Here is a 27,849-nt window from a genome sequence, read left to right on the forward strand (position 1 = left end):
TCTCTCTAAAATAAAAAAAAAAAAATTTTAAAGTCAGATGCTACTCATGCAATGAGAAAAAACTTTTTTTTTAAATGAAGCATATAAAAGTGTTTTTAATTAAATGATGAATAGTGGGTAATGGCGAAAGGACTGTTCCGTTCATCTGTTGTCACATTAAAAAGACAGCCCCAAACCGTGGCTTGGAACACCAGCGCTGTTTGGTTCGCTCATGAATCTGGGGCCCACTGGCTAGGCCAGGCAGCTGTTGTTTGTAGGGGGGTCTCCTAAGGTTCCAGTCAGAGGGCGGCCAAGGCCGCAGTCACCCCAGAAGTGTTCTCATTCATGTGCTCAGGGTCTGGGCTGGGAGACCCAAACAACCAGATCCCCGATGAGCTGGCTCCACTGGGCATCCACCTCTCTCTCTGTCTGCTGTCCCCACACGGTCTCCCCACATGGCCGCTCAGGGTGGCAGACTTCTCTCTTTGTGGTGAAATGCTCCCAGCACGGATGTCCAGGGGAACCGGCAGAGGCCACGTGAGCTTCTGGATCCCAGCCTCACAAGGCTGGTGGCCTCTGTCCCACTGCATCGTCAAAGGTCAAGGTTTAAGGGCAGGGGTTTTTGCCTCCGCATCTCGATGGGAAGAGGGAGAAAGAATTGGTGGGTGTTTGACAACCATCATGGGGACAGAGGACAACATCGTAGGAGGGTGAAAATCGGGAAATGTGGGAAAAGGCTCCCACGGGTTTTGCAAGGCTTTCTCACCTTGGGTTTGCCTGACTTCTCCTTGATTCGGTTCAGCAGTTCTCCACATTCTGGGAAGGCCGGGCCCTTCCCCACTTCCCGGCCTCTGTCCCTGCCTTTCCTTCTGCCAGGCGTGCCAACCCCCCGCCTGGCAAATTCATCCCTCGAGTTCCAGTTCCACGGTGCCATCTGCCGGGACGCAGCCCTCCCTTCCTGCCCTGACCGCGAAGACTGTGAGTGCCTCCTGGGCTCCTTCTCCTGCAGCGAGCAGGACCCCACGCAGGACGGGACACCAAGAGCCGCCCAATCACCGATGCCCCCCTTCCTCGGAGGCGACGGCAAGGTTCAGTGTGCAAGCACAGGGTTGGTCTCAGCTCAGAGGCTGGCACCTGCGTTTATCCCTGAGGATGCCTGGGGCCTGGGACTGACCCTTGGCCACACCCGAATGAAATGCACGAACTCGTGATTAAGAGGGTCTTACACTGGTGTCAGAGACAGACCAGAGGCTGCCGGTAAACAGCCTGTCTGCACCATTTACAGAGCGGGCACCAACTGATGGGCTTTTTTGGGTTTTGAGAGAGACAGCATGTGTGAGTGGGGGAGAGGGGCAGAGGGAGGGAGACAATCTTAACCAGGCTCCACACCCAGTGCGGACCCAACTCAGGGCTCAGGCCCTATGACCCTGGGGTCACGACCCGAGCTCGTATCAAGAGTCAGATGCTCAAGCGACTGAGCCACCCAGGCGCCCCCACCAACCGACAGTTTGCACCTGGTTCCTCTTATGTTCTTTTGGTTCCTGAAACTGAGCCTGGTGCGGCCGTATGACCAGCAGGGTGTAGAAGGTCCCTTTGGATGAAGCAGTGGCCCCGAGACCTGGGTCTCAGGGAGGTCCCATGTGCATTGCTGGTCCCCTGCTCTCTCTTCTCCCACCACTCGTCTCCCGAGGACTGCAGATGTGGGGGGTGGCAGGGGAGCGCTTGCCTCCGAAGGTAGGCCTGGAAGTGACAGTTGGAGGACTGGGAAAGACGAGCAGGACTGCTAGCCCTTCCCCACACACAGACCCAGGCCCCTCCCCGCCCTGGGCACAGCCGCCCCAGCTCGGACACACAGAGGAAGAGCCTCGATGCTGCCCTGGGCAGACCAGCCTCTGCAGGTCCTTTCCAGCCAGCAGAGCAAGGGAAGGGGTCACTGTCCCCAGGGAAAATCCAGGGCAGGACTCATCTGTCCCCAGCCACCAGCAGCCTTCACCCAAGGGTACTCCAAGCGCTCTGGCTAACTCTGTGTCCCCCCCCACCCCTGCACTGCCCAGCAAGCGTCACAGGACTGCTTGGCCCAGGGGTGAGGGGGGCAGCTGAATACTCCCTTAGACCCCCCTTCTCCTTCACAGCCTCTCCCTGTTCTCTGTCCCCGGGGTTCTGATTTGCTGATGAGCCAGGGCTGAGAGATCTCCTGTTTGGCAAACCTCAGATGCGAATTTCAGATAGATACGAGGCTTCAAACCCTCCTTAACACCCCCCGCCGGGGGAGAGAGCCCAGACACCGGCCGCTCCCCAACACAGGGGACCAGCGGGTCTTACTTACTTCCACCGGTTTGGAGTCCCGGCCACACTCAATGAATGTTTGTTTAAAACCGCAACAGGACGCTGCAGGGGCCGGGCCGTAGCCCCCAGCCTCGGGTGGGTCATGAATACTGTACTTAGTGACTCCAGCCCCGTTCTGCAAACTGAGCCCTTCTCTCTAGCGGCACCAGCACCACATCTGGAAGGGGTCGCTGCCCGGGCACCTTCACGGCGCCAGACCCCCAGCCTCACCTCTTGCCCACTCTTCTCTTCCTTCCCCGGATGGCAGAACAGTGGTCTTGCACAGTGAGGGTTCTTAGAGACAGCAAACCAGACCCAGTCTGGGGAGGGACTGGGCCACGGTCACAGGGACACCAAGGCCTTGGCAGCCTGGCCCCCACCCCTGGTTCCGGCCCACAGCAAGAGTCAAAGCCAGAGCTCACGTCCACACAACCCTGGGTGAGCAAGGCCAACCAGTAAAGTCCTGACCTGGACCAGGACCCTGAACTGACCTGAACCTGACATTTCCTCTCACTCTAACCTTAACTTGAACTCCAACCTTGACCCTTATTCTAATCTGACGCTGACCTTGCTTCTGACCTTAACCCTAACCCCTAACACTGACCTTGACTCTAACCCTGAACTTACCCCTTCCCCAGTGGCCACAGGAGGGCAGTCCCTGCCCCTCACTGGTCCCACGGTGGGCGGCCATCCCTCTGGGAGAGACGACAGCTGAGGCCACGAGGCTCACTTTGGTCCCCGCTCAGGGAGGGCTGGCCTCCCTTCAGCATTGCTAAGGTTTCTCCAGCAGCCCCGCGCCCCTCTGGCTGTCCCCCACACTCTCCCTCCAGCCTTGTCCAAGGCTGCAGTGGGCAAGGGGTTTGTCTGGGCCGTGCCCTGGCTCCCAGCACCCTTGGGGGCGATCAGAATAGAGGCCTAGTCAGAACTGGCATCCCTCAAGATGCCTGGCAGCTCCCATTCTCAGTAGCTGTGGACTCGGCTTCTCCCGCTTCCCTCTACTCCCTGTCATTGGTCCCTTTCTGGGAGGACAGCTGGCCCTTCTCACCTAAAGAGGGCTGGGGCCTTGCTGGCCACGTCCCAGATTGTAGCCTGTGCAGGGAACGGGGCTGGCATCCAAGAGGCCCCTGGTGAGGCTCGCTGACTGAGGGAGGGAGGCGGGGGGCTTCGTGGGGCCCCTCTGTGCCCTGACCGATCACCAGCCACAACTGGTCAACAGGTGTAACCTGGCCACCTCGTGACATTTCCTGCTGTGGGAGCGCAACACCCGCAACAGATTAGCGCCCGGAGACAACCTGCTGGACTGGCCACATTGCTGCCGGGTGTGGTGCCCCGGGGACAGGAACCTGAGCCCCAAACAGAGAGGGCGTTGTCTTTTCCCCCCTTTCTCTGAGGGTTTGGCAACAACTTCCTGGCTGCTCCTGGCCAGCCCTCCGTTCCACGTGGGTCCCTGCCTGTGCTGGTCACACCCGAGGGGCTTCTGTTTTCACAGATGCCACCCGGGCCAGTCTTGAATGCGGACCCAGCCTGGGGCTGGGGTCCTTCACAGTCCAACCTTTCCCAAGTCCACCTGTTTCCACCCTCACGCTCACTGCCATCGCTGCTGGCCCAGGGAGAGGCGGAGGGCGTTGCTGCGCCTGGAGATCGAGGGCGGGGGAGCAGGCACCCACCGTCAGGCACCAGTAACACGACTGGGCCAGGGAGCGGGCCCTGGAGCGGGGCCGGGGGGCTCATTCTTTGGGACATGAGGGCCTCACGTGAGCTGGGCCTGTGAGGACGGAGCAGCCTGGGACCCAGGGGACCGGAGGAGGGCGCGTGTGGGGCCCAGAACGACGAGGGGCGGGAGCTGGAGAGCAGGTGGGGAGGAAGGGAAATGCGGGTGCAGGAAGCAGGAGTTGAGGGGCGCCATGGGAGGCCGCGTGTAGGCCCAGGGCTGCCGTGGAAGGGAGGGGGAGGTCAGGCTGTGACTCCAACGCGTCTGCTCACCGAGAGGTCATTTAACCTCTCGGGTGTCTCTCTCTCAGCCCCAAACCCAGGCCCCCGGGGACAGGGCTGGTGCGGCCCCGTGCAGCCGGTCAGAAAGCCGCCTGCAGGTGTCAAGGAACGGGGCCCCCTTGGGCCCGCAGCTCTCCGGCACAGGGGATCATGAGGTCCCGGTGGCCAACCTGACCTCCCGAGACGTAGGACCCTGCAGCCAAAGGGGCTCCCGCAGCAGCTGGGAGAGGTCCTCGCTGGGGTCCCCGCAGGTGACCCGTCTCCATCAGCCTCCCGAGGCGCCCACGGGGCAGGCGGGCTGCCCGGTTCCAAGCGTCTCTTCTGTGAATGCAGCACTGACCTCGGCTGGCAATGTCCTCACTGTCTCGGGTTTTGGCTGCCACGGCGCGGCCGCCCTCGGCCTCTCCCGTCCCTGTCCAGAGGCTCCAGCTCCGCTGGTACTGGGCAAGGCCCGGCCACAGGGCGGGTGGAGGGGTCCTGGTGAATCGGAGCTACAGTGAGAGTTCTCGGATCCTGACGGAGGCCGGGTGGTGTGGGGGGCTGGGGGGGAGCTTGGGGGGGCAGCCTCTGGGGTGAGGCTACAGGCGTCCTACCATTCAGGGCCGCCTTGAGGCAAGCGTGTTCTACTCGTCAAGGGACAAGAAGGAGCTGGTCACCGTTGAGAGGATTAAAGTAGCAGTGGCAGCGTCCTGGGTAAGCTCGAAGGCCCACGGCATCCGGATATCCTCACTCTTCCTGCCCTCCATCCTCTCAGGGTCTGTGGGTGCCCCCAGCCACCACCAGCCCCCCACCCTGAGACTCCTGGGGGGCTTCCGCCTGGGGCTCAGGAGTGGCTGGGCTTTCTGAGAGCCTCCCTCACGGGCCTCGAGGTCAGTGCTCATTTATGGAGAGCACACCTGGAGCCAAGGACGGTGACCTGAGTTGCTCACGATCCAGGGCACGGTGGCAGGGCGGCTGTGGCGGCCGGGCCCAGCTCTCCCTCCAGGGCGACATCCCTGCATAAATCCACCCTCTCCCCATGCTTCGCCCCTGGACTTCTTCAGATCAGTCACCCCGCCTATTGTCACACGTCTCCTGTGACAGGGCAGGGGGAGCCCCCGCAGGTCACCAGGTGGAAGCCCCTCGATGTGGGGAGAAGAAATCGAGGCCAGGCAGGGGTGAGGCTGCCCCAAGACGGAGCTCCCGTGTCTCTCAGTCCCACATGGAAACCATTGTAGGAACAAAGTCCTCCTCTCCCCAAGGCCCCTGAGACCCCCTGTCCTCCCCCTGCACCTGCAGGGTCTTGAGCCTGGACAGAGCACAGATGGCCCCATGCCACTGCTGTCCCCCTGCACACGGGTCCATGGGCTGCAAGCATGTGGCTCTTAGGACCTTGCCGGAGGCCACCCAGCAGGTCAGGGTGGACTGGGGTTTGTCCAGCCCCGCAGCCCAGAGAGACCAGCTCAGTCCCGGTGCAGAGTCGGGAACGAGGCAGGACCCTAGGAGGCCACCCCCGGACAAAAGGCCTCATGAAAAGCGGCCTCACTAGCAACGTGGAGCCTCTGACCAGGAAACAGGGAACACCACCGACGATGATGTAAGAATCTCAGCCCGGCAGCCTAAAAAGTCAAACTTCCAGAAGGACTCCGGGATCCAGCAAGACGGGCAGAAGGCCCATCACAGACCATCTAGTCCACTGGTAAACAGACGGCGATGCCGAGGCCCCGCGAGGTCCGTGTGGAGCCAGGCTCGGGCAGCAAAAAGGCCGGTGAGCCGCTGCAGGTCAGGGAGGTCATCCAACACCGACCTAGGGGCAGGGCGAGGGGGAGGGGGAGCCCCCGGCTCCGGGCCCACGCGTGTCACCCTAGCCCTTGGCCCACTGCAGGCAGCAGCAACGTCTCCCTGGAAGAAACTAACTGCCCCTCCCCTCCGGGAACCGCCTCCAGGGGCCCCTCCTGTCCTCCGCTCTGTGGGTGACGAGGGCCAGGCTGGACCATGGCGGCCCCTCTCAGCTCTGCGGTCGGCCCGGGAGCGGCCGGGCTACCAGGGCCGTCTGGAGTCCCCGCGGCCGGGAAAGCGGTGCAGCCTCATATCTTCCTTCTGGATATGCTCATAACAGGACTGGCAGGAAAGAGGCGAGGCTGATGGGGGAGCTGGCCTGCCGGCCCCCAGCCCCACACAAACACGGCCCAACACCAGGGAGCACAGCCGCCTCCCGGGCCGGGAGCACCACGTCTCCAGCTCAGCCCCCAGCCACAGTCTGCAAGGACGTGGGGCCTCCCTCTCCCGGTCCGCTCAGGGATGCAGCCTGGAACATGCCCAGGGTCCCGGGGCCCCAGGGGTGGGGTGAACTGCGGGGCCTCCCCGCCCTCAACAAGGGCAGGCCCGGAGGCTCGGTGAGGCCCGCCCCCCAGAAGCACACACGAGCAGTGAATTTGGGTTCATCCCCACCATGCGCCTGGGTCTGTCCCACCGACCAGGGTATTTTGGCCCCAGTCCACCACTTCTGTCCCTCACCTCCAGGGCCGTGAGTAAGAAGTCATACAGGCCTCCCGTGTGGACGGGGTCCATCATGTCACGGATCAGGTGGATCTCGGCTCCCAGGTGCTGGATTCTGGAGGCATCCACCCCCGCAGTGAGAGGGAGAAGGGGCCCATCAGGGGCAGGCACCACGCGGCTGGGGAAGGATCCCCGGCCTGGGTGGCTGGACACCTGGGAGGTGGCCCCCGCTCTGCTCCCCACCCGGGACCCGAGGCGGGCCTCTCTGGGCCTCCGCCTCCCGCTTTGTACCAAGAAAAGCTGTGCTCAGAAACCCTGATGTTGAAGGCTTCAGCCTGTGTCCTGGCTGGGGGCCGGGCAGGGTGGGAAGGGATCGTCCTGCAGCCCCCCCACCCCAGCTCCCGGCCTGGCCCGGGGCTCACCGGGCACGTGACACCACGTAGATGAGCAGCGGCAGCAGGTCGTCCATGGGCAGCTTGTGCTCCTGGCCCAGCACCCGCGACACGGTGGCCTCAATTTCCCCGTATGTCCTCTCCAGCACCTCCAGCTTCTCGCGGGGGTCCACCGTGGTGCTGTGGCAGGGTAGCGGGCTCCAGATCGAGGCCCCTGGGTTCAGTCCCCACCAGGGGCCCCATCACTCCCGCCTCTGGTCCCCCACCCTCCCCAGGGCGCAGACTCACATGATCTTCTGCAGACACTCAGTGGCTGACAGGAAGCACTTGTCCCTGACCAGGGAGAGTCTCTGCATGGTGGGGGGTGGGGGGGGAGCACAGGTTGGATGAGGCCACGGTCCGCCCCCCAGCTCCGTCCCTCTGGCCCTCCCGGGGCTGGAGCTCTTGCCGCCCACCTTTCCCCATCACTGGCTCCAGCACAGCCCCGCCCAGAAGCTCGAGTGACCCAGGGTAAGTCACAGCTCCACCGTGAGCCTCAGTCTACTCAACTGTGAAGTGGGATAAATGGTCTCCAGGAGGTTGGGGGGACCAAAATGGATAGAGAAGATAATGATTCCAATAGCCGATAGTCACTGGGTCCCTATGGGTACCTATTTCGGTGGCCCCCGGACCCAAGGGCTTGTTGAAACACAAAGAGGCCTGAGCAAACCGTGGGGGGCCCAGCTCAGGGTTCAGGCCTCCCCCCTACCTGGGGCAGCTAACGGACCCACCTTCTCACCTGATTGGTTGTCAGCGTGAGGTCCTTGAGGGGCCACAGGTGCCTGAAATTAAACAAGTATGACACGGAGCCTCTGCCAGACGGAGGGGGCGGGGTCTGAGGTCAGAGGGCAAACCCCCATATACCGTGTCCCGTAGCAGGACTGAGCGCAGGAAAGGGGTCTGCAATGGCACCCTGGAGCTCCCGCATGGAGACCAAGGCAAGGGAGGCTGGGACAGATCCCTGGAGAAGACGGCCCCCCTGAAACTTGGATAGGGGTGAGGGGCAGCGCTGTGGGCCAAGGGACCCTATGAGCGAAGTCCCAGGGGTTGGGCCAGACAGAGAATGACAGCAGAAGAGACTGTTCTGGAGGCTCGGTGAGCCAGTGCAGGCTGGTGAACAGGGAGGGATGTGGGTGCCATGCAGGGCAGCACAGGGCAAGGACTTGGGGAAACAATGGAGCAGGGAGGCCAGCATGGAGGAAGCAGCACAGAGGCAGCAGCAAGAGTTGGGGAGGAAGGAAGCTTGGGAAGCGGTTGGCAACCAGGTGTCTGGGCTGGTGACCAGTCAGGTGCAGGAGACATTCACGATGAAAGGGGAAACAGGGTTTTGGAGGGGGTGGGTGGGAAACACCATCGCGGTGTGACAAGGGAGACCAGGTGTGGAAGGAGAGGTCCCATGCCCCCCATTGGGCAGGCGGTCACTCATAGTATCGACGGATGAGAAGGGGCACTGAGGGTAGAAGGGACCTGCTCCCAGAACAGTCCTCAGTTTCCCCTTGAGGATCTCCCTTCCCCCCACTCTCAGTCCAGCTGCTGGGAGCAGGACGCCTGCCCCAGCCCCAGTGGCAGACATTGAGGCAGGCTGGCCGCTGTGGGCCACAGCCAGCATTTAGGGGCGGGCTCCAGACCCCAGCCAAGCCAGTGAGGGACAGCTCCCGGCTGGAGCTGGGAAGGGGACACCAGCTCCCTGGGGCACGGTGTGGGGACTGAGCTGGTAGAGTATAAACCTTGAATGGCTGGTACCCTGTGTTTCACCATCAATGGGAGCCAGAGATACATCAAAAGAGACGGTGTTTCCCTTCACCGTGAGGTTAAATAGCTAGATCCAGCCACACCTGAAACCCACCACACCAGCATAATCCTAGAACTTCATGGGCACCCGAGCCAATTAGCACCACCCCCTTTTTTGCTAAAGACAATGTGAACTGCATTTCGTATCCTGTGTACATGGGGGCCCTGGCAAACATGGCAAGGAGGGAAGGCTTACTTCTGCACATCCAGGAACTCAAGCAGCTTGGTGTCGGGGAAGAGGCTCAGATGGGCAATGCCCTGGCTGTAGAGACCGTCCTCCCTCTCATGGAGAAGCAGGTAGAGCGTGAAGAGCTCCGAGTAGAAGCTGGGCAGTATAAGGGGCAGCACCAATCCGTGCACCTGCACGTCCCTGAGTGAAAGTGGTCAGGACAGGTTGGGGCCAGCAGGGTGGGAGCCTAGGGGGTAGGGACCCCTACTTGGGCTGCCCCTCAAAAAGCCCACAGAGCCCCTTGTCCCCCAACAAAGTGTCCCTGCCCCCTCCATTCTCTAGAAAGCCCTTCCTAAGTCTGTTCTTGGTCATTCCTTCATTCGGTTGAAATCTGGGGCCTCCTGATTCTCTCATTTGACTCACAACCAAAATGGCAAGTGGGGTGGGATTTGATCCCCATTCGACTGAAAGCAAAACCTGGGCCCTGGACAGACAAGGGACTTGCGGCAAAGCACTCAGCCGTCATTCCAGGCTAGTCCAGTTCTGCCGCCTGGTTTTCTAGGCTTCCTAGGACTCCAGAGGGGAAGTTCTACCCAACGTCTAGCCCCGTTTCCCACGCATCCTGCAGTGCAGTGACAGGCCTCCCTGATCAGGATCTCTCGGCCTGAAACCTAAAGGCAGAACGGGAAGGTGTGGTCTTGGGGGACTAAGGAGACAGGCTTAATGACGCAACTCCCACTCTGCACGACCTCGGGCTCAGCCCCTGCCAGGCCTGTCTCCCCATCTGTGTGCAGGGAGGAGGGTGCCCGGCGCAGCTGCTCACCCCCTGCACACCCAAGAGATGAGCCTGGGATGGCACGTCCCGAACAAAGATGCATTTGATGCATTGTGGCGGGGCCTCCTCCCAGGTCGCTCAAGGAGCAGAGGTCGTGGGTCATTCTGATCTTCGTGGGCAATGAACAATGCGTGGTCGATAGCATGAGCCCTGAGATTTCCCCAGAAGCCCCCCCTCCCCCTATCCTCTGAAGGAGGTTCCAGAGGCTTCCCTGAACCTAGCCCCAGGGGAGCAATCACCTTGTCTCTGTATCTTCGTCTTCCTCTGGAGCCTGGCCCTTGCGCTGTAAGGCCACCTGCAGCAGACCCCTGCAAACCAACGACAGGGAGAGCTGGGCTGCCACCTCCCACGGAACCCGAGTCCCCAAAGGACAGGGCAGCGGGCTCTGCATCCGCCCCCACCACCAGAGCCGTGGAGCGTGAGGCCCAGAGCCCCGGCTCCCAAGCCTCTGCAGTTAAGAAGCTGGGAATACAGGGCGTCAGCCTGACAGCGCTGGAACCCCAAAAGAGAAGGAACTACAGCATCTAGGGCCCCCATCTGTGACGTTAGATGGGGTCTGAGTCCAGAGTCAGGCTCAGCCTGCAGGGGGCTGGAGCTCCCCTGGGGTCAGGGGTCAGCTCAGGGCCCGTCGAGGCTCCGACTCTGGCTCCAGGAAGTCCGTGCTATAATCTCCCTGCCTTCTAACCCCTTTGCTCGGCCTCCGGCTCTTTCTCAATCCAAAGGCACCGTTCCTGCCCAGGGGGCTAGGCAGAGCACCTGACATCCGGGAAGAGCAGAGCTCTACCTCTACAGGGCTGTGGCTGTCCCCAACAGGCCACCGAGCTCACCTGTAGGCAGCCCAGAGTTCCCGGGCATGCTGCTTCACCTCCTCCTGGGCCAGCGCCTGCAGGTGCTTGTTGGCCCCGATGCCGGCATACGTGGCCTGGAAGGTCAGCATCAGCGTCCGGAGCAGCTTTCCCAGGGGGTGCAGCGAGTTGCTCAGAGCCTGGCAGGTGCCAAGGCAACAAAGAGGTGACCGGGGCCAGGGGCTGGAGCCCCGACAAGACTCCCAAGACTGCTCCCGTTTCACAGATGAGAACACTGAGGCCCCCTGAGCAGAAAGGGTCCCCGGGCTGGCCCCTCAGGCCAGCACCAGGGGCAGTGAGGAGGCCCCCTCCCCACAGGCCCCCCTGCCCGAGGGCCCTCACCTTCCTGAGGCACTGCCGCAGGGCTCTGGGCTCCCGGTGCTGCAGCAGCTCATCCAGGACGTCTTCCATTCTGCCCGCGCGGTCCTCGGGCTGGGTCCTGGGGCACCGCGCACACACATCTCTCACCCACACCTGGGTCCTGGCCTGCCCCCTCCAGGAAGCCTTCCTCCCCAGCCCACGCGGGAGTCCCACAGACCCCCAACCCCGGCCCTCCGGATGCCCCGCTGGGCGCACGCGTGCCTACACTCACGCACACGCCCGCGCCTCACCTCTCGCAGCACAGGTACTCCTGGGACTTGCGAAGGTCCCTCGAGTTCTGTACGTGGAAGCCCAGCAGGGCCTCCTGCAAGTCCCCAGGGCAGCCGGCTCTAACGAAGTCCCGGAAGGGGCCGTAGACGCCCTGCCAGCGGCTCTCCGCGGGGAAGGCGCCCACACCTAGCTGCCTGTGATGGAGGTGGCGGAGGGTGGGAGGCAGGGATTGGAGCTGCGGTGGGCAGGACCCCGTCCGGGCCCTCGGGGAGAGGGGGATGTCCCACCTGGCCTAGAGTCGGAGCCCAGGAACGGGGGGGGGCAGACTGGGAGGGCTGACCTCCAAGGCTCCAGGGAAAGAAAGGAGAGGCAGAGAGAGGGACAGAAAGAATCTGCTCCCCGGTGGAGAAGAGAGAAAGGGACACACAGGGCCCTGGAAAGGAGACAGAAAGATCTGAAGAGCTGGAGGCCAAGTCCAACAGCAACGTCTGGCCCTAAGAGCTAACGGGCCCAAAGTCCAGGATCCCCCTGCCTTGAGACCCCGCTCTCCCTCCCACCCAACCTGGTTCCTTCCTGAGCTTGGTCTTATCTCGGCCAACGGGCCCGGGGGTCTGGCTGCATGTGCCCCGTGGAGCGCTGCCCTCCCACATCACGCTCACAGATTTGCCTATACCTGCACCCCACCCAGGCTTGGTCAGGCCTCTGGGGTTTGCTGTCTACTCCCAGGTCCTGCTGTCAGGGAGAAGAAGCGAGCAAAGAGGAAGGGTCTAGTAATCAACTCTTCTCCCCCCCCCTCCCCCCCCACCCCCACATCTGAAATGCTGTCTGTGATCCGCACCTTGACAGACACAGCAAGAGTCGCCACTTGAACTACGGTTCCCCAAGGAAGAACTCTGTCTCCATGGGAAGAAGTCTATCCTCTTCTCAAATACCCCATGAGAGTGACAGTAAGTCCACTTAGCAAGTTTCCTTCTTCACCTTGGCTACCAGGGAACTCAGAGCCAGGTTCATGCTCAGCCATAACCACTGTGAGGCCTATCTGTATGTTTCTTTCCTTGAAGTCCAACTCGCACTTTTATTTTCCATTTTATTCTTGTCTACGTGTGTTATTTTACACACCGTCTTGTACCCTTCCCAGAAAAAAAGCAGGGTGGAAGCAAAGCCTGTGCCTAATATTTTTCTCCGGTTTTGTGGTGTACGAAGTTAGGCCATAGCCCTTGATTCCGAGAGTCTCTGACTTGAGGGCCGTGTGACCTGGGCCCTCGGAACTGAACAAAGAACGAAGAGAACATACAGAAAAGGCCCTCTGACGAGACCTGAGCCCTTGGGGTGGAAACAGACACACACAGACACACCCCAGTCAGGCTCCAGAATGCACGGGCCGGGCGGCCAGGCTCTTACCTCTTACGGGTGCCACTTGGTTCTGGAGGGAGGGCGGCCGTGTCCAGCAGGCCCTGGGTATGCAGCCCTCCTCCTGGCCCGCTGCCAAAAGAGCCCTCCAGGGTGAAGCCATTGGGGAAGGTGACCTTGCCCTGCAGCCAGGGAAGGAGACAAGGTCTGTCCGTCCAGCTGCCTTCCCATCCAATCATGACAGGCCTCCTGCTTGTCCATCCTCGGTCACAGAAGCTAGCGTCTGGTGGGTGCCCTTCCCACCATCCGTTCACTCTGCCCCACCCTGAGGGGCTCCTAATCCCCTCACCTTAGAAGCCCCTGACCTAGAGCTGTGCCAACGGCCCAAGGGCTCACCTCAGGTGGGAGACTGGCAGGGAGAGAGAAAGGGACTCTCAGGTCACAGCAGGAGAGCCACTACTGGAGGACTTGGTGGCGGGGGACGGGGGGAGGAGGTAAGTCCAGAAGTAGGAAGAGGCCTAGGCAAGGCCTGAGGGCCTGCTGGCCCTGGGAGGGACAGTCCCTGCCTCATGAGTGTCCCATTCATAGCACTCGGGGCCCACCCATTAGATGCCTTAGTGCCCTCCAGTCACCAGGAGACTGAAACAGCCCCACATTCCCAAAGGCCCAAGCAGGGACCCAATTGCCTTCTGCTGGGTCAGCCCAGGCAGGAACATTCTGAAGGACACTAACTCCAAGGCGCCAGTGCTGGTGGAGGGGGTGGATTCCCAACGAGGGGCCTGTAGGGAGACACGGCCAGGCCGCCAGCACCCTGTGCACCAAGGCAAACCCACCTGTCCCCTCTTGACTCTGACCAGGGTTCGAAGTCCACTTCCACGGCAGGGGGTCACTGTGCCCACCCTCTGGACGCAGTGGACATGGGAGAGGCACGTCCCTACCTTCACCCACCGCCCACACCCTCAGCCCTGGGTCCAAGTGGGGAGATTACAGGTTCCAGCCAAGGCTTGACCAGGAGGGGATAGGTCTCAGTGGCCCTCACCTTCCCCACAAGGGTCAGGTCCCTGGTGAAGGTGCCCTCATACAAGGAGTCGTCTTCAGAGAGGAGGATCCCTGGGCCCTAGGGAAGGAAGCCGGAGAGAGTCAAAGCAGTCAGTTAGGAAGGGCCAGGAGATGGGGCCTAGGGAGGGGCCAGCAGGAGGAGAGGAGGCAGGCATCAACCCGGGTCCTGAGCCCTGTCACACCTCCCAGGACCGTGCCTAGGTGGGATGCCAGCCCTTGGCCTGCTAAGCCCTGAGCACCCGTTCCGTGGACCTCATCCCTGGGTTATCCTGAATGACTCCCTGGGACCTGGCTCCTCCTTTCCAGTGGCTTCTCTCAGGAGGCCTCCTGGGTGACCTCCCTTCCCCACCCACAGCTCAAGAAGCCCTGGGCTTCTCCTCACCCATCCCCACTTCCCTATCACTGACCCAGGGGGCACAGTGGAACCAACCAGGCTTCCTTGTGGCATTGGCCGCCAGGAAGCTCAGAGCCAAACAGGATCCAATTTGTGTCCTATCTGAATCTATTTTGTGTCCATTCTTATCTTATTGTCCCCCTTCAATCCTTCCCCCATAAACAAATGCACAAGCCATAATAACAGTAACAGTCACCAGGCCAGACATGGAACAGAGCACCTGGCAGGGTGTGAGTGAGGCAGGAGGCAAGGGCTGGTGTGCCCGGGCTCAGGAGACCTGGTGACACTAGGCAGGTTCTCTGACTTCTCTGAGCCTCACATCTGTCAGTCATACACTGGGGACGATGACACGATCCGCGGGACCACGGGGAGGATCCCACGAGATGGTGCTGGGAGGCTGAACCCAGAGCTGGGTATCCAGTTAGGAGTCTATCAATGTCAGTTGCAGTGACTGCTGGCATCATCCTCACCATGCACCTCATTCTTGCTGATTTCACTGTGCTTATAGTAAGTAGTCAACCTGAGGTGCTGATGGGGAAACCGAGACGGGAGGGGCAGGGACTGAGAGGTTCTGTCTCCCTCTAGCACCTAGGAACCCAGCTTCCGCCCCATCCAGCGCCGCCCAGCCTCTGCTTAGCATCCGGACCCTCAGAGCCGGGGGTTCAGCCCCAGTGCAAGGAAAGGGTGGCTCAGGATACACGCGGGTCACCCCACTCACCACCATCTTGTCCGCCTGGAAGGTGCCCTGGTAGCAGACACCTGCCTGGGTGACCATGACCCCTGGGCCATGGCGCTGGTCAGCCTGCCACATGCCAATATAGCGCTCACCCCTGGGGGAGGAGCCAGAGTTGGATCAGAGTCGTTCCTGGGCACTTTTAAGCTGGCAGGGCTGGGGTCAGGGGGTGAGGGTGGTGAGCGGATAAGGAGCAGTGATATCGCCTGAATCTACTCAACTCAGACATGGGGCAAGTGAGGTCAGGACCTCCAAGAGAAACAGAAAATGGGGGAGGGAGGGAGCCTGCCTGCGGGGCGGGGCGGGGGGGGGGTATCCTGGCAGGCTTCCTGGGGCGAGGTGGCAGGAAGGGTGATGGAATGCAGAGTCACGGAGGTAGGAGCCTACAACAGGTACGACAGGTACAAGGGGACATTCAGTGGTCTAGAAGGCTGGTCTAGGGGGGCACGCAGGCAGCACGGCAGGGGTGAGGTCAGAGAGACAGGCAAGCCTCAAATACAAGGCCAAGGACCCCGGGCTTCCTCTCACAGCCCAGAGAGCCTGGACGGGCTGTGATCCCTACACGGGACTAGACTGGGGGGTCAGAAAGTCCTCCTGGACAGCGCGAGGAAGGGCCAGTCTGGGAGGCTCCTTAATCAAGGAGGTCAGGGCTCCCTCATCCTGAGCCTCAGCAACAACCAAGGCCACGGAAAGGAAGTGAGTGACTGCAGAGAGACTCTGAGGGGGCAAACGGACGGGACGCACTGACCACAGGACCCACGCCCTGCTCAGTCTGGTGTGTGGGGGTCTCCTGAGCCCCCTGACCCTGCGGGGGGCGGCCGTGGAACGCTCACCTGTCACCATCCTCCTCGATGCCGTAGCCGCTCTTCTGGCCCCTCTCCCAGTGGCCCGTGTACTTGCAGGGCTGCGGGGCCTGTGGGGGGCTCTCAAGGACCCCGAATCCGTGCCGCAGGCCCGCCTGGAAGTAGCCTTTGTACACCTCGTCAGTGCTGTACCTGCAGAGGGTCACCAACAGCTGGCCCTGCCTCCCGGAGCTCGGCCCAGGGGACGTGCCCGCCCCAAGAGCCCCCCTTGCCATGGCGCCGAGGGTCACTTACTCACAGATGCCGTAGCCACACATGCTGCCTTCCCACCAGTGGCACTTGTAACAGTCAAACTTGTCCTCGGAGGCCTGGGGCACCAGGCGGATGCCGAAGCTGTCAGTGTGGGTGCGTGGAGGGGGCGGTCAGCACCAGGCTACCACCTTGACCAGGACACCCCGTGACACCCCTCCCTGCCACCAGAAGCGTCCCCGCCTCCAAGGGGCCTTCTCAGACAAGGAGGAGAATCGCCCAGGTGCTCAGCCGTCTGTTCTTCCCAAGAGCCACTCTGAGGACGCCTCCCCCTGTCCCGCCCCCCTGTGCATCCTGGGAGCACCTTCCGGTCCTGACCACTCCTTCCAATGACCCACCCCTCCTCGGGGCTTTGGTTTCCCGAAGTGCAATAAGGGGAACTGGACCAAATGGCCTTAAGTTCCTGCTTGAGGTTCGGGGATTTAGGATGGGGCCAGGCTGGTGACGGTGGCGGGGGTGAAAACCACTCCCCCGCCCGCCACATTCTCCCGCATCAGCCCCAGCCTTACCCGTGCTCCAGGCCCTGGCAAAAATTCCCCACGTGATTCCGGCCATCTGGCCACTTCAGGGTGCCCCTGGAAGACAGTTGAAGGGCACACACATCAGGCCCACTCGACCCGTCCTTCAACACGCACACAGCCCCCAGCTGACCTCCACCACAGACACTCTCAGAGCCCTAGCTCCCCCAGACTGGATTCCCTGCCCCCACCCAGCCCTTCTCTCTGAGCTCCATGACCCACAGGGGGCTCTCAGTCCTTCTCGACTCCAGGCACAACTAGCCCAGCAGCCTCAGGCACACTCACCACACCCCACAGGGAAAGCTCTGGAAACATCCAGGTTCCCTTTTTCCCTTGACCAACGGGAAGCTCAGAGCTAAACTTCAAGCTTAAGTCAAGCGCTAGCCAGTGGCTTCTAGCATCCTCCTCCCCTCTTCTGACACGGCATTGTTTTTTCTGTTTTTTTTTTTTTGTTGTTCATTTGCTTCCTCAAGTCCTTTCTGGAAGCAGGCAAGGTATCAGAAACTAACGTGCTTATGAGCATAACCTTGGCAAGTCCCTTCTGCTTTCGGGGCCCTGGCTTTTCCAGCTGGAGCATAGGGTGGGACCACAGGGTCTTGAAAAGCCCACCTCCCTGTGACTGAAGCCAGACTCACGCTATAACCTGCCCTGAGGCCTTGGGTAGGTCATGCCAGCCTCTGGGCCTCCAGAACGGGTGATGACACTCGCCCAGGGGGGTCTTGTAAGGGCTGGGGGAGGCCAGGTATCTGCAAACCATTTCCTCCACCAGACGGTGCTACGTGAATATGAGCATTATTCTCCCCCAGCTTCCCGAGAACAGTCAATGCAGCCCTGCAGGCTAGCCGCCTGAAGCCTGTCCCACGCCTTCTGGTGTCATCACCCTCACCAAGACTCTACATGGCACAGACCTACTATGGGCCAGGTCCTGTCCAATAGAGCTTAAGAGAGACCGGGGGACAAACAGGCTTGACCAACTGATTTGGAGTAACAGCCTTTGGTTCGTGCCCTCGGGTGATTAGGTCCATGTGGGTCCCATCTGTCCTCAGACTCCCACAACGACCCCTGCCTCGCTCGGCCCGGAGCTCCGGTCACTCACTTGCCATGGGGCCTGCCCCGGCACCACTCGCCCTCGTAGGTGGCCTGGCAGAGCCGACCCTCGGCGCGGAAGGTGTATGCCACGCAGCGGCAGGTGGGGGGCTCGGGGGACTCCAGGCCCGCCCCCAGCATGGGGAAGTCCTTCTTCCCACGCAGGGCCTGGCACACAGCCTGAGTCACCTTCCACTGCCAGACCATCTGGTGGGGACAGGGGAAACACAGGATAGGTCACTGCTGTGGAGGCAGCCCCTCTAGGAAGCTCCAGATAGTACCCCCGCCACGCCCCTCCCCCTCTGTTCTGTCGTCTGGGGGAAAAGCCAACTAACGGCTCCATGCTGCTCCCTAGGCCCTGCATCAGACCTCGTGTGCAGTTTCGGTGCCTGCCGGGGGAGCCAGACAGAGCCGCGGGGCAGGCCCCCGCAAAGGCCCCAATCCCGGCTTCACAGGGCCAAGTACCCTGTTCTCCACGGCGCTCTGAGGCCCGACCCAGGCTGACCGCCGACTCGCTGTGGCCATGGTCCCAGAGCCTCCGGGGGGGGGGGGGGGGTACACCTGTGCCCTCCCCCTGCCCTCCTGCTGCCTTCCCTCACTCCTCTGGCCCCGCCCCGCCCCGATTCACAACCCACCCACACTCACCCGGCCCTGGGGGTCCTTGGAGCAAAAGGAGACCTCTTCCTCAGGTGTGAGGAGATCAAACGTGCACCTAGACAGATGGAGGTGACGAGTAGGCCCCAGCTCCGTTCCGGAGGGTGTTCCGGGAGGCCCAAGCCCTGGGGTGCGGGCGGTGTCGGGTAGGTGGAGGGAGAGAAAGCCTGGGGTGTGATTGGAGGGGGCCGCTCACCCGTCCTGCCCAGGATCCACCCACACCAGCTTCAGATCAAAGGTGTGGACGCTGTGGCCCTGGAAGGAGATGGGGCACTGGTGTCACCCAGGGCCCAGACCAGACGCTCCCCTCCTGCTCTGGGCCAGTTGTGCTCCAGGCACCAACCTGCTGCCACGCGGCCGGGCGTCCCCAGGCTACTCAGTCCAGCTCGCCCAGCCTGCTCCCCATCTCCCTTCCCATCCAAGGGCCTGGCTGGGAACCCTGGAGCAGCCCCTCCCTCGCCTCCGGCTCCATCCATGACCCTGTGCTGCTCCTTCTATCTGGACCGCCATCCCTGCTCGGAGAGTTGACCCACGCCCCTTCCTCTACAAGATTGCATGCAGCGACCTCCTGCCTGACCTAGGTCACTGCCTCACCGCCGCAGGGGGAGGAGGCACCAGGCCCAGGCCCGAAGGGCAGGAGGAGTGTGCCAGACACAGGCAGGGATAAGAGTGGGCCTGGTACAGGACATGCAAAGGTCCAGAGGTAGGAAAGGGCACAGAGCACTGAAGTATCTCATCGGTGTACCTGGGGCACAGAGTGGAGAGGAGCTCAAAGTGAACCAGATTTCAGGAGATACAGGTTTAGACAGGGCAAGTAGCAGCCCCCCCCTCCCCCCAGGCCTCGGCCTCCCAGTCTGCAGGGGAGCCCCAGCCTGGCATTCTGAGGGGACAGAGAAGACAGCGCCATGGCTATCACAAGGGCCATATGACTTCAAGGGTGGGGGATACTACAGGCCAGGAAACAATCCCAAACCCGAGCCCTGGCTCCCCCCTGACTTCTGCAACGTCCAGAGCCCAGGCCCTGGTTCTACACAGTACTTTTTTCTAGAAGCCTCGTGTGTGCCTGGATCCATCCAGCCCTCCTCAGTCACCAAGGGCCACCCCTGACCTCCCATCTGGGGCTCCCCTCCTAAGTAAGGAAGAGAAAGAACCAAGAGTTGTCCGGCTCCTGCTGAAGACCAACTCACTCACAAGTGTCCCGTTTTCCAGATGAGGAAACCGAGGTACAGATGGTTAGCAGCGATGGCAGCCGGGACTGGGACGCACTTCGCGCGGCCTTGCCCGATAGCTCACCCTGCTCCAGGGATGGCGGGGCCTGCCGCCCCCCACCCCCAGCAATGACTGCCTCTCGGCCCCCATCACCTCCCCAAGTTCTCGCTCCCCACTCCTTTCTCAGCCAGGCCCCCGACCCCCGCTGCGGCCCCAGGACCTCTGGTCAGCCCCACCCCAACCTGCAGCAAGACCAGGGCATCATCGAAGAGCAGCACGCGCTCCGCCCGTAGCGGGGTGACCGTCACAGGTATGTCCTGGCTGTCTTGCAGGAGTCTGCGAGCAGGGGTGCAGAGCACATCCTGGGGAGGAGGGCGGGGAGGCACAGGGCTCAGGCGCCCCTGTCCCCCACTCTAACCATCTCCCGGAGGCCCCCAGCTCTGTGACGACAGTGGGGCTCCAAGGTCTGGAGGGGGTGGGGGCAGCAAACTTGTCTCAGAGCTTCGCTTTGAGGCCCGTCCCACCTCGAGCCACTGCCCCCGCCGAGCCCCCCACAACACTCACCGGGGCTCTGCGGTCCCTGCCTCTCGCTGGCGATTCTTGTCCCCTTTCTCTGTTCCCCTAATTCTCTACACTGGGTCCCAGGCCTGCCACACCCTCTCAGGGCACAGGGGGCTCCCCCGCCGACCCCAGTAGGGGCAGTGCGTGCCACAGTGGGTGGTGACATGAGGACGTGATCGCCAGGTGGCGTCTCAGGAAAGAGTCAGTTCTGACTGCTTTTCCCCAGAGCCGGCTCACGGCCTGGCCCAGGAGGCACTCAGCAAGTGCCTGAGGACGGCTAGACACACGGACCTCACAGCCACCTGGCCCCTGCCTGATAAGAGTCCCCTTTCCTGACCCGCCCTGAGGCCTCAAACTCACTCTCAGCCGGCTGCTCAGGGCGTGCCAGAGGGCCTGCGTGGCGGTGGCCTGGTCCAGCGCCTGCCTCATGAAGGACTCTAGGTTCCCAAAGAGGGTGGCCGCGTGCACCACCAGCTCCCGAGTGGGGTGACGCTGCAAGGACACAGAGCAGCTGGTGAGTGGGGGACAGGGGTGGGGGTGGGGGGGCCTGTCAGAACCTTCCGCCACCCTGTGATGGTTGCCCCGGCCCTGGCCTGGCCCCAGCTGGTCAGAAGGTCTGGATCTAAGCCAAAGTTTGTCCTTTTCCCCCTGCCAGCCCTTCCTTGAGGGAGAGGCCAGCATGAAGGTGCTTCCAGAGGACCACTGGGTGACACACACACCCCCCCCCCAAAGCTGGACCTGGGCCAGGTGTCCTCACACCCAGTACATGATTCTCCATCTGCTTCCCGGGTCTCTGCTGGCTCCACTACAGCAGGGCCATGTACCTCAGACATGCCAGGGCAAGGCCATGTCCCTGCGAACCCCCCAGAACAGGGCCACGTCCCCAAAAGCATGGCTGTGTCTTTCTCAAGCCAGGGTTCCTGAGTCAGATGGGTCCCCTGAGCCAGGACCGTTCCTCTCCTCCCCCGGCGTCCCTACAAGTGACAGGCCTATTGAGCAGCACCTGGTCGCCCGACCTCCCTGCTACCTACCTCCCCAACGGTGTCCCCGAGGCTCAGCAGGAGGAGCACGTACTGCTGCACGTGATGGGCGAGCGGCTGGCGGAGCGCCTGGACCAGCGTTGTGCCCACGGAGGCCTCTGAGCTCACGCCCGACAGGAGCTGCCGCAGCGCCTTCCGCTGGCCCCGCCAGTACTCGCTGAGTGGAGGAAGGGCCACACGCCGCCTTCACCCCCTCCTACGTTCTGTCCCTGCCACCATCCCCCACCCAAACCCAGCTAATGCCCCCAGATCTCAGGAGCAGTCCCAGACCCCAAACCGCTCTCATATCACACGAACACGGTCGCCTGATTGGAGGAGATTCAACGACAATATCTCGGGGTGAAGGGATCATCGAGGACAACCATCCACCCTGAACAGGATGGCCCCTCCTTCCCCTTCCCAGGGTCGGCCTTGGCTAGTGGATATCTGGATTTGGCTCACAGCCTCCATAGACTTCCCCCCCGCCTTCCGGTGTGGATCAGTGTGGAATTGTTAGAACCAGGAGTGTTCAGGATGAGTCATGGGTTGTGACACGGGCTGCTGTGGCCATGGGACTTCCCCAGCCTTCCCTCCCGGACACCCCCACCGACTCAGAGCCCCCGCAGCACCCTGTGCTCACCTCCTCTTCTTTGCTGCCTTCTGAAAGGCCTGCACCACCACGCAGCTAGTGTAGGCTTCGATGTACCTACAGACAGCACAGGAGACACCCTGCAGGCCCAGCCCACGGCCTCAGACCCAAGCCCCTGCCCTTCCGGGGTCCTCGGACCCCACTCACCGAGTCCCCGCAGCCCTGGCCCAACCAGATAATTCTAACTCGGTCTTTCCTCCCTGGGAGGCCCCAAGGCTCAGGTCTGGGGTGTCTGTGATTGTGCCAGGCTAAGGCCCCAGGCCCTGAGGCTGACCCACCCCAGACCGAACCCAAACCTAAACCTGACCCGGGGAGCCCTAGGCCCAGGACGATCCCCCGCCTTCCTCGCCGCCGTACTCTACGTGCACCCGTAGAACGCGGTCGGCGCCGCACAACAACAGCAGGGATTCCAGCCCGACGGAGTCCTGGTGGCACAGCCTCCTCCTCAGCGAGTGCAGGCTCTCCTCCGTCACCTCCCAGAGCTGCTGGGAGCTCCTGTGTAGCTGCTGCAAGAGCCGCAGGCACTCTCTGCCCTGGGGGTCCGAGGGCTCTGGAGGAGGGGGGGCGGGGCAACCACGCTGTGAGGGGGCGGGGCCTCTCCGCCTCGAGGGGAGGGGCCCCCACAGCCCAGGAGCCTCGGCCAGGGTTCTGCATCCTCCTCGGGGTCTTTGGCTCTGGATAGGAAGCTGATGTGGCCCCCTGGAACTCAGCAGGGACAGGCAGCCGGAGAGCCGGGCAGCACCCTTGAGGAGTAAGTGGGGCACATGTCCACCCCCCCACTAAGCAGGGACACCACGTACACTAACTCCCCCCGAGTCTCTGGACTTCCTGGGGTCTGGGATGCGGGGTCTGTAAGGTCCTATGGTCCCCTCCCTCTCACAGATGAGTGGATAGAGCCCCTCAGTGGAAGGCACCTGACCAAGGTCACTTCACAAGTGAGACCCAAACTGGAAGTAAAAACTCAGCATCCTGCTTTCCAGCCGTGCCCTGGGTGAGAGCAGGCTGAGAATCCAGGCAGAGCATCAGGCCTGTGCCCTGGAAGAGGTGGGACTTTGACTCTATGTACAGCTGAGTCTGGGCTCGGGGTCCGTGGCCTGGCCCCTTGGGGTCCCTTTGAGAAGGGAGCAGCCAGCGACCAGAGGCAGAGCCCCAGTCCCGAGTGTCCCCACTCCCGTCTGAGGCTGAGCAGGCTGTGCGTGCCTCGAACAGTCTAACGAGCTAGGTCCCGGGGTCCCAGGATGGTTCCTGCGTCCCCCGCCCTCCCACTGCAGAGCTGAGACTCACCAGCCGTGAGCAGCGGCTGGAGGACGAGGCTGTTGATGCGGGCGAGGGTGGAAGAGAAGACCTCCTCCAGCTGCAGCAGGGCCTCCTCCTCAGGGCTGCACATGGCCAGAATGCTGGACTCGGGGCCTGCGAATGGGGCACAGACCAGAGAGAGGGCGCCAGGGAGAGCACGGTCAGTGCCACACTCTCAGCCCATGTGCCCGGGACTGCCCACAACAGAACGGAGTGGTGAGCCCGGGCCGCCTCAGAGGGGAACGCCCGGACCAACCACTGACCCCTGCCCTGCTCTGCACCTGGGCCCAGCAGAGGGGACCTGATGGAGAGGCAGTGAGGGCTCAGAACTGCCTAGGGAAACACCTCTTTTTAGCCCAAGAGGCAGGTGCTCCTCAAGCCCAGTTCTGGCCTGCTCATTCCCCTGCTCAAACATCCACCGTGGCTCCCGAGGTTCAGAGTAATATCTAGTGGTACTCTGACCTAGCTCCCCCTCCACAGAGTCTCTGGAAACAAGGACACACTGTCAGAGGAACCCAGCTTTTTTCTCAAGGCCATGGCTCAGGCCATGCAGATGGGCACAGTGAGAGCAAAGGATCATGGGCACAGTGAGAGCAAAGGATCACGGGCATGAGGGCCCAGGCTCCATGCGTGGCCCACAAGAGTGGCCTACGTGGCCAGTGGAGGAGTTATGGAGGATCTCAGGGCAAGGGAGCGTGGTAGGACCCAACATCAGACTTGGGGAGATGGATGTGGTGACAGCTGGAGAGGAGACGGGGCCCAGCAGTGGCAGAGTGAGGTCAGCAGGGGTGAGAGCCAGACCCTCCGTGCCCCTCAACCTGTTTGACCCTGCTGTGCCCAGAGGAAAGAGGTACGGGTTGTGGGGGCGGGCAGGTGGGCTTGAGTCTTTGGACTCCCCACCATGGAGTGACGGACCCACCAAGCAGGCAGGGATCCCCTGAGGATGTGGCTCTCTGACGAGAGGGAGGGTCAGCAAGGGGCCTGGGCTCCAACCCACCCCCACAGCCAGGCCGCAGCCTCCAAACAGACACAGCGCTCTCCCACCAGAGCCGGGTGCCCTCACCGAGCAAACTTCATCTGCCCGAAGGACGAGACCACACATCTCAGGGTCTCTTAGCCTGAGACCCTCAGACTGCCTGTCCCTGGCTCTGACACTCAGAGGCTCTGCTGTTAGCTGACCTAGGTGGGGTGGGAGATATCATCGGGGTTGCCGGAATGGGCAGGTGACGCAGGTGGAGCCCCAGCGCCCTTTCCGGGCCCCTGACAAAACCTACAACTCCTAGGGAACAGGCTCTGGGGCAGCAGGGCGGGTGTCTCAGAACGCTGGCCAAGGGCCCAGGCCCCGGCATTCCTGCCCCACCTTTCCTGCTGCTGCTGCTTCAGGAGGGCGAGGCCTTGGGAGGGACCGACAGGAAGGGGAAGCGGCCAGCTGCCCAGCTGTGGCCTGCTCTGTGGGCCCCTGTGGCAGCCCCAGTACCTCCCCCCACCCCACCTGGGGCAGAGGGACAGGTGGCTCCACGTCAACTCAGGCAGATCCGCAGAGCTCAGCCGAGGGGTCAAGGGTACAGCAAGTGGGGCCCGGCCCCCCCGACCCTCCCCCATAGCTCCAGAAACTGACAGAAGGGAAAGGCCCTTTGGGGGGTGGGCGTGACCTTTCCATCCTCAGTTGGCAGCCAGTCAGTAGGGGGTGTGAACTGAGAGGCGAGGACACTGGCTAAATAAAGGTGGAGGAAGAAGGTGCAGCCAGGACAGGAGGTGTGGACTAGGAACCAGATCAGGGCGAGTGGGGACCTGCAGTCAGTAGCTCGACGCCGAGAGGCCCTGAACACCAGGCATCCCCCACACTCACACTGACCTGGGGTCCACCCCAGCCACACTGCACCCCAGATAGAGCTCTCTGCCCCTCTCCACCTCAGGCGTCCCCCGCCCTTCGCTGGGGGGCTGGCAGCTACCCTTACCCTGGACCCATGGCCCATACCTCAGCTGCTCCCACAGGACCCCCTGCCAACCCCCTACCCACTGCTCAGTCCTGGCCATGCTTGTCCAGAGCCCTGCTCCCCTCTGGGCTTCAGTCACCTCCTCTGTGAAATAGGGGTGCGTTTAGATCAGAGCTTTCAAACTATGTGAGTCCTCCTTAGAAATGATAAACTGGTGTGGGGAGTTGCTCTGGGTGCAGAGACCTGGTCCTCAGCCTCCTTCACCGCTCAAAGCAGCCTAGGGACCCTCCGGATGAGTCTTACAGACCCAGACTGGCATTTACTCCAGGACCCTTCCAGATCCGTGGCTCCAAAGGGACGTCAGCCTCTAAGGAACTGAGGTACACTGCTCAGAGAAAAGGCCAGAAGTTAAGCATGGCTGGCGAGGCAATGGTGGGGAAGGCTGCGGCTGAGGTTGGGGATCTGGTCTGGTGGTGCCCAGGTCCCCGCTCCCCGGCTAGAGAGCTTGGGCCTTCATCCTGGAGGCAACCAAGAGAGTGAGAGCAGGGAGCAGACCACGCACGAGTATGCAGGAGTGTGTGTGTTTGGGGGTAGGGGGAGGTGCTGAGCCATAACGTGAGAGGGACCCAGCAGGAGTAACCCCTGCTCAAACCCGTCACACCCCTAACCCACCGGGCTCTGGTCACGAGTATGGCCTCCATACCCTCTCCCTCCACCCAGTTCTAAGGTTCCTTAGTGTTAGGCTGCACATGAAGCACCTATGGAGAAACTGAGGCCGAGGAAGGCAAGAGAGGGGCTGAGACGCTATCTGTAGAGCATGTCTGTAGAGCATGTGCACGGCTCAGACCCAGGCCTCTGGCTGCCGGTCCTGCCAGGTCACCTGAGTGAGGTGGTTCAGAAAGGCTGGGCGACTTGCCTCAGGGCACACAGCAAGTTCCCAGCAGGACCCAGCCTCCTACCTCCTCAGGCAGCCTTGGTGCTCACTGTGGGGCAGGGTGAGGACAGAACTGGCTAGTCTTGGCGTGCCCAGGTGAGTCAGCTGCCCTTCCCCTGTCGATCTAACCAGCCGCCAGACCTGCTGTCTCCCCTGCATTCCTGGCCTCTCTCCACACCTGGTCGCTCTCAGGCAGGGTCACCGAAGCCTCCCTTGCCCTCTCCAAGACCCGGCCCCCCCGGGCCCCTCAGGCCCCTGGGCCACACCCTGTCATGGCACCCACTCTGGTATTTCCTGGTGTGGACAAGCAAGGAAGTTTTGCTTGCTCTGGACGTTTTTTTCCTGGGCTGCCCCAGAGTCCCCTAAAACAGCCCAGTGGTAGACACACGACAGAGGAACTGCCCCAGGGCGGGGGTGCTCAACTGTCACAGCTGACCCCTCAGTCTCCACTTTGGCTTCTCCCCTCAGCACTCCTTCTTGGGCTCTCCATGCCTCTAAGCTTCTTGTCCTATACGCCCCCACCCCCAACCCTTCTCAGTCTCTGACAGCTTCCCTGCCCCTCCCTGCCTGGCACACGCACAGTCACTGGAGTTTCCCAAACATGGGATCCTGTCCCAGCCACCAGGCATTGCCCATGCCGGTCTCACTGCAGGCGTCACCTCCTCCTGGCAGTCTCTCAGGCTGGATGGGGTCCGGGGGCGGCCCTCGCACCCCAGCCCGGGACCGATCCCCTGCGCGGTGCACGAACCCCGGGCGCTATCTCTGCGCTGCCCGTAAATTCGAGCCGGGTAACCGCGGGGCAGGGAGAACGAGGCTGAAAGGCCGAAGGGCCCTGGCACGGGGCGGGGAATGGGGAACGGGGCCGGTGCCTTGGGACAAACTCAGACGGCCCCCATGTGAGCGCCGCCTGGGACCGAGGAGCCGTGGAGGGACGGTGACGCGGCGGCCCGAGGGGGCGCTAGGCGAAAGTCCCACCTGGAGTGAGGGGCAAGCGGGCGCACAGGAGCCCGCCCACAGACGCGCGACCTCCGCCCCGCCCTTACCTGCGCGGTGCCGGTGCCCAGAGCGGGGAGCGTCGCCGCGGCCGCTGGCTCCCCGCCGCCCGCACGCGGCCCCCTCCCCGCTGCCCCGGAGCCCGCCCCGCCCACTGACCCGCCCCTCGCCACGCCCCCACCGCCGGCCCCGCCCACCCCGGGTTGTTGCTCGAGGGAGCTGGGGCGTGAGCCGACCGACCCGCCTAGCGATCTACGCGACCCCCGCACCCCCGCCCGAGGTCTAGTCCTGAGGCCTTCCCTGGAGACCTCCGGGTCCGAAGGCTTCTGGGACCCAGTGGGAGAGGGAGGTAGGGGCCTGACCCCTCCGCCGCCTTAAACACACACACACTCACTCACTCAGGCCCAGGCTCGCCTAGCTTCCCAGGAAGGGCTCCCAGGACCGCCCGGCAGTGTCCGGGAAGCGGCCTGGCTTCTCCGTCCTGGCGGGGCCTTCCCGGGCATCCGCCCCTATTCTGACCGCTCTGGGCCTGGGTGCAACCTCCTCCACCCGCACCGAATCCCAGAGGCCAGCACAAGCGCAGCGCTGGGTGGGCTCGAGAAACGTACCGAAAGTGGGGTAAACCGAGGCTGCCCCGCACCCCCTTGGGCCAGATGTGTATGGCCAGCGACCATTTCTTTCTGTGTGACCTTGAGGAAGTCCCCCTGCCCCCACTCCTGGTTCTCATCATGGCCCAGTAGAGCATGCAGCCTGCGCTGGTCTGCTCCAGGGCCTGTGACCTTGAAAAGGGTGGCGGAAGCCTAGTCCCAGGAAGGGGGGTGGGGGCCTGGGAGGACAATGGTTCAGCCTGTAACAAAGGATCCGCTGTCTGCTGCCTGGTCCCCCTCCAGCCACCATGCCTATGCCCCC

At 62.4% G+C, this 27,849-nt stretch overlaps 1 protein-coding gene across 5 annotated transcripts; it reads right to left on the reverse strand.

Annotated features, from left to right (window-relative positions):
• Positions 1-47: 47 nt before the first annotated feature.
• On the reverse strand, positions 48-27,572 carry ALS2CL (ALS2 C-terminal like). Of its 5 annotated transcripts, none has more exons than XR_006592065.1 (27): positions 27,549-27,571; positions 23,065-23,190; positions 22,138-22,330; positions 21,772-21,837; positions 21,144-21,309; positions 20,473-20,604; positions 19,794-19,913; positions 18,539-18,597; positions 18,334-18,400; positions 17,699-17,895; positions 16,594-16,659; positions 16,070-16,168; positions 15,806-15,967; positions 14,958-15,069; positions 13,826-13,903; positions 12,838-12,968; positions 11,457-11,630; positions 11,188-11,284; positions 10,828-10,985; positions 10,240-10,308; positions 9,193-9,366; positions 7,945-7,987; positions 7,455-7,516; positions 7,197-7,346; positions 6,793-6,889; positions 4,637-6,396; positions 48-1,719 (listed from the first exon to the last, which is right to left on the reverse strand). XR_006592065.1 is itself a non-coding variant. In XM_045049285.1 (26 exons), exons 2-26 carry the CDS (start codon positions 23,165-23,167, stop codon positions 6,316-6,318), a joined length of 2,856 nt encoding a protein of 951 aa, XP_044905220.1. In that variant the 5' UTR covers positions 23,168-23,190; positions 27,549-27,571; the 3' UTR covers positions 48-6,315. The 5 variants fall into 5 exon arrangements, 2 of the variants coding, with proteins under 2 accessions (XP_044905220.1, XP_011289444.3); XR_006592064.1 differs by having other exon boundaries at positions 3,350-6,396; XM_045049285.1 differs by having other exon boundaries at positions 48-6,396.
• Between the last annotated feature and the right edge of the window lie 277 nt (positions 27,573-27,849).

This window comes from Felis catus, chromosome A2 (assembly GCF_018350175.1).
Source record: "Felis catus isolate Fca126 chromosome A2, F.catus_Fca126_mat1.0, whole genome shotgun sequence".
Taxonomy (NCBI): Eukaryota; Metazoa; Chordata; class Mammalia; order Carnivora; family Felidae; genus Felis; species Felis catus.

What these genes read in the sequence shown, in the direction of transcription:
- ALS2CL (XM_045049285.1), bottom strand. Translation starts at nt 23,167, where the DNA reads ATGTGCAGCCCTGAGGAGGAGGCCCTGCTGCAGCTGGAGGAGGTCTTC. An exon ending in GAGTTCCTGGATGTGCAGAA is followed by an intron (nt 7,988 to 9,192) that starts GTAAGCCTTCCC and finishes GTTTAATTTCAG; the next exon opens with GCACCTGTGGCCCCTCAAGG. An exon ending in TACGTGGTGTCACGTGCCCG is followed by an intron (nt 6,890 to 7,196) that starts GTGAGCCCCGGG and finishes GGATGCCTCCAG; the next exon opens with AATCCAGCACCTGGGAGCCG.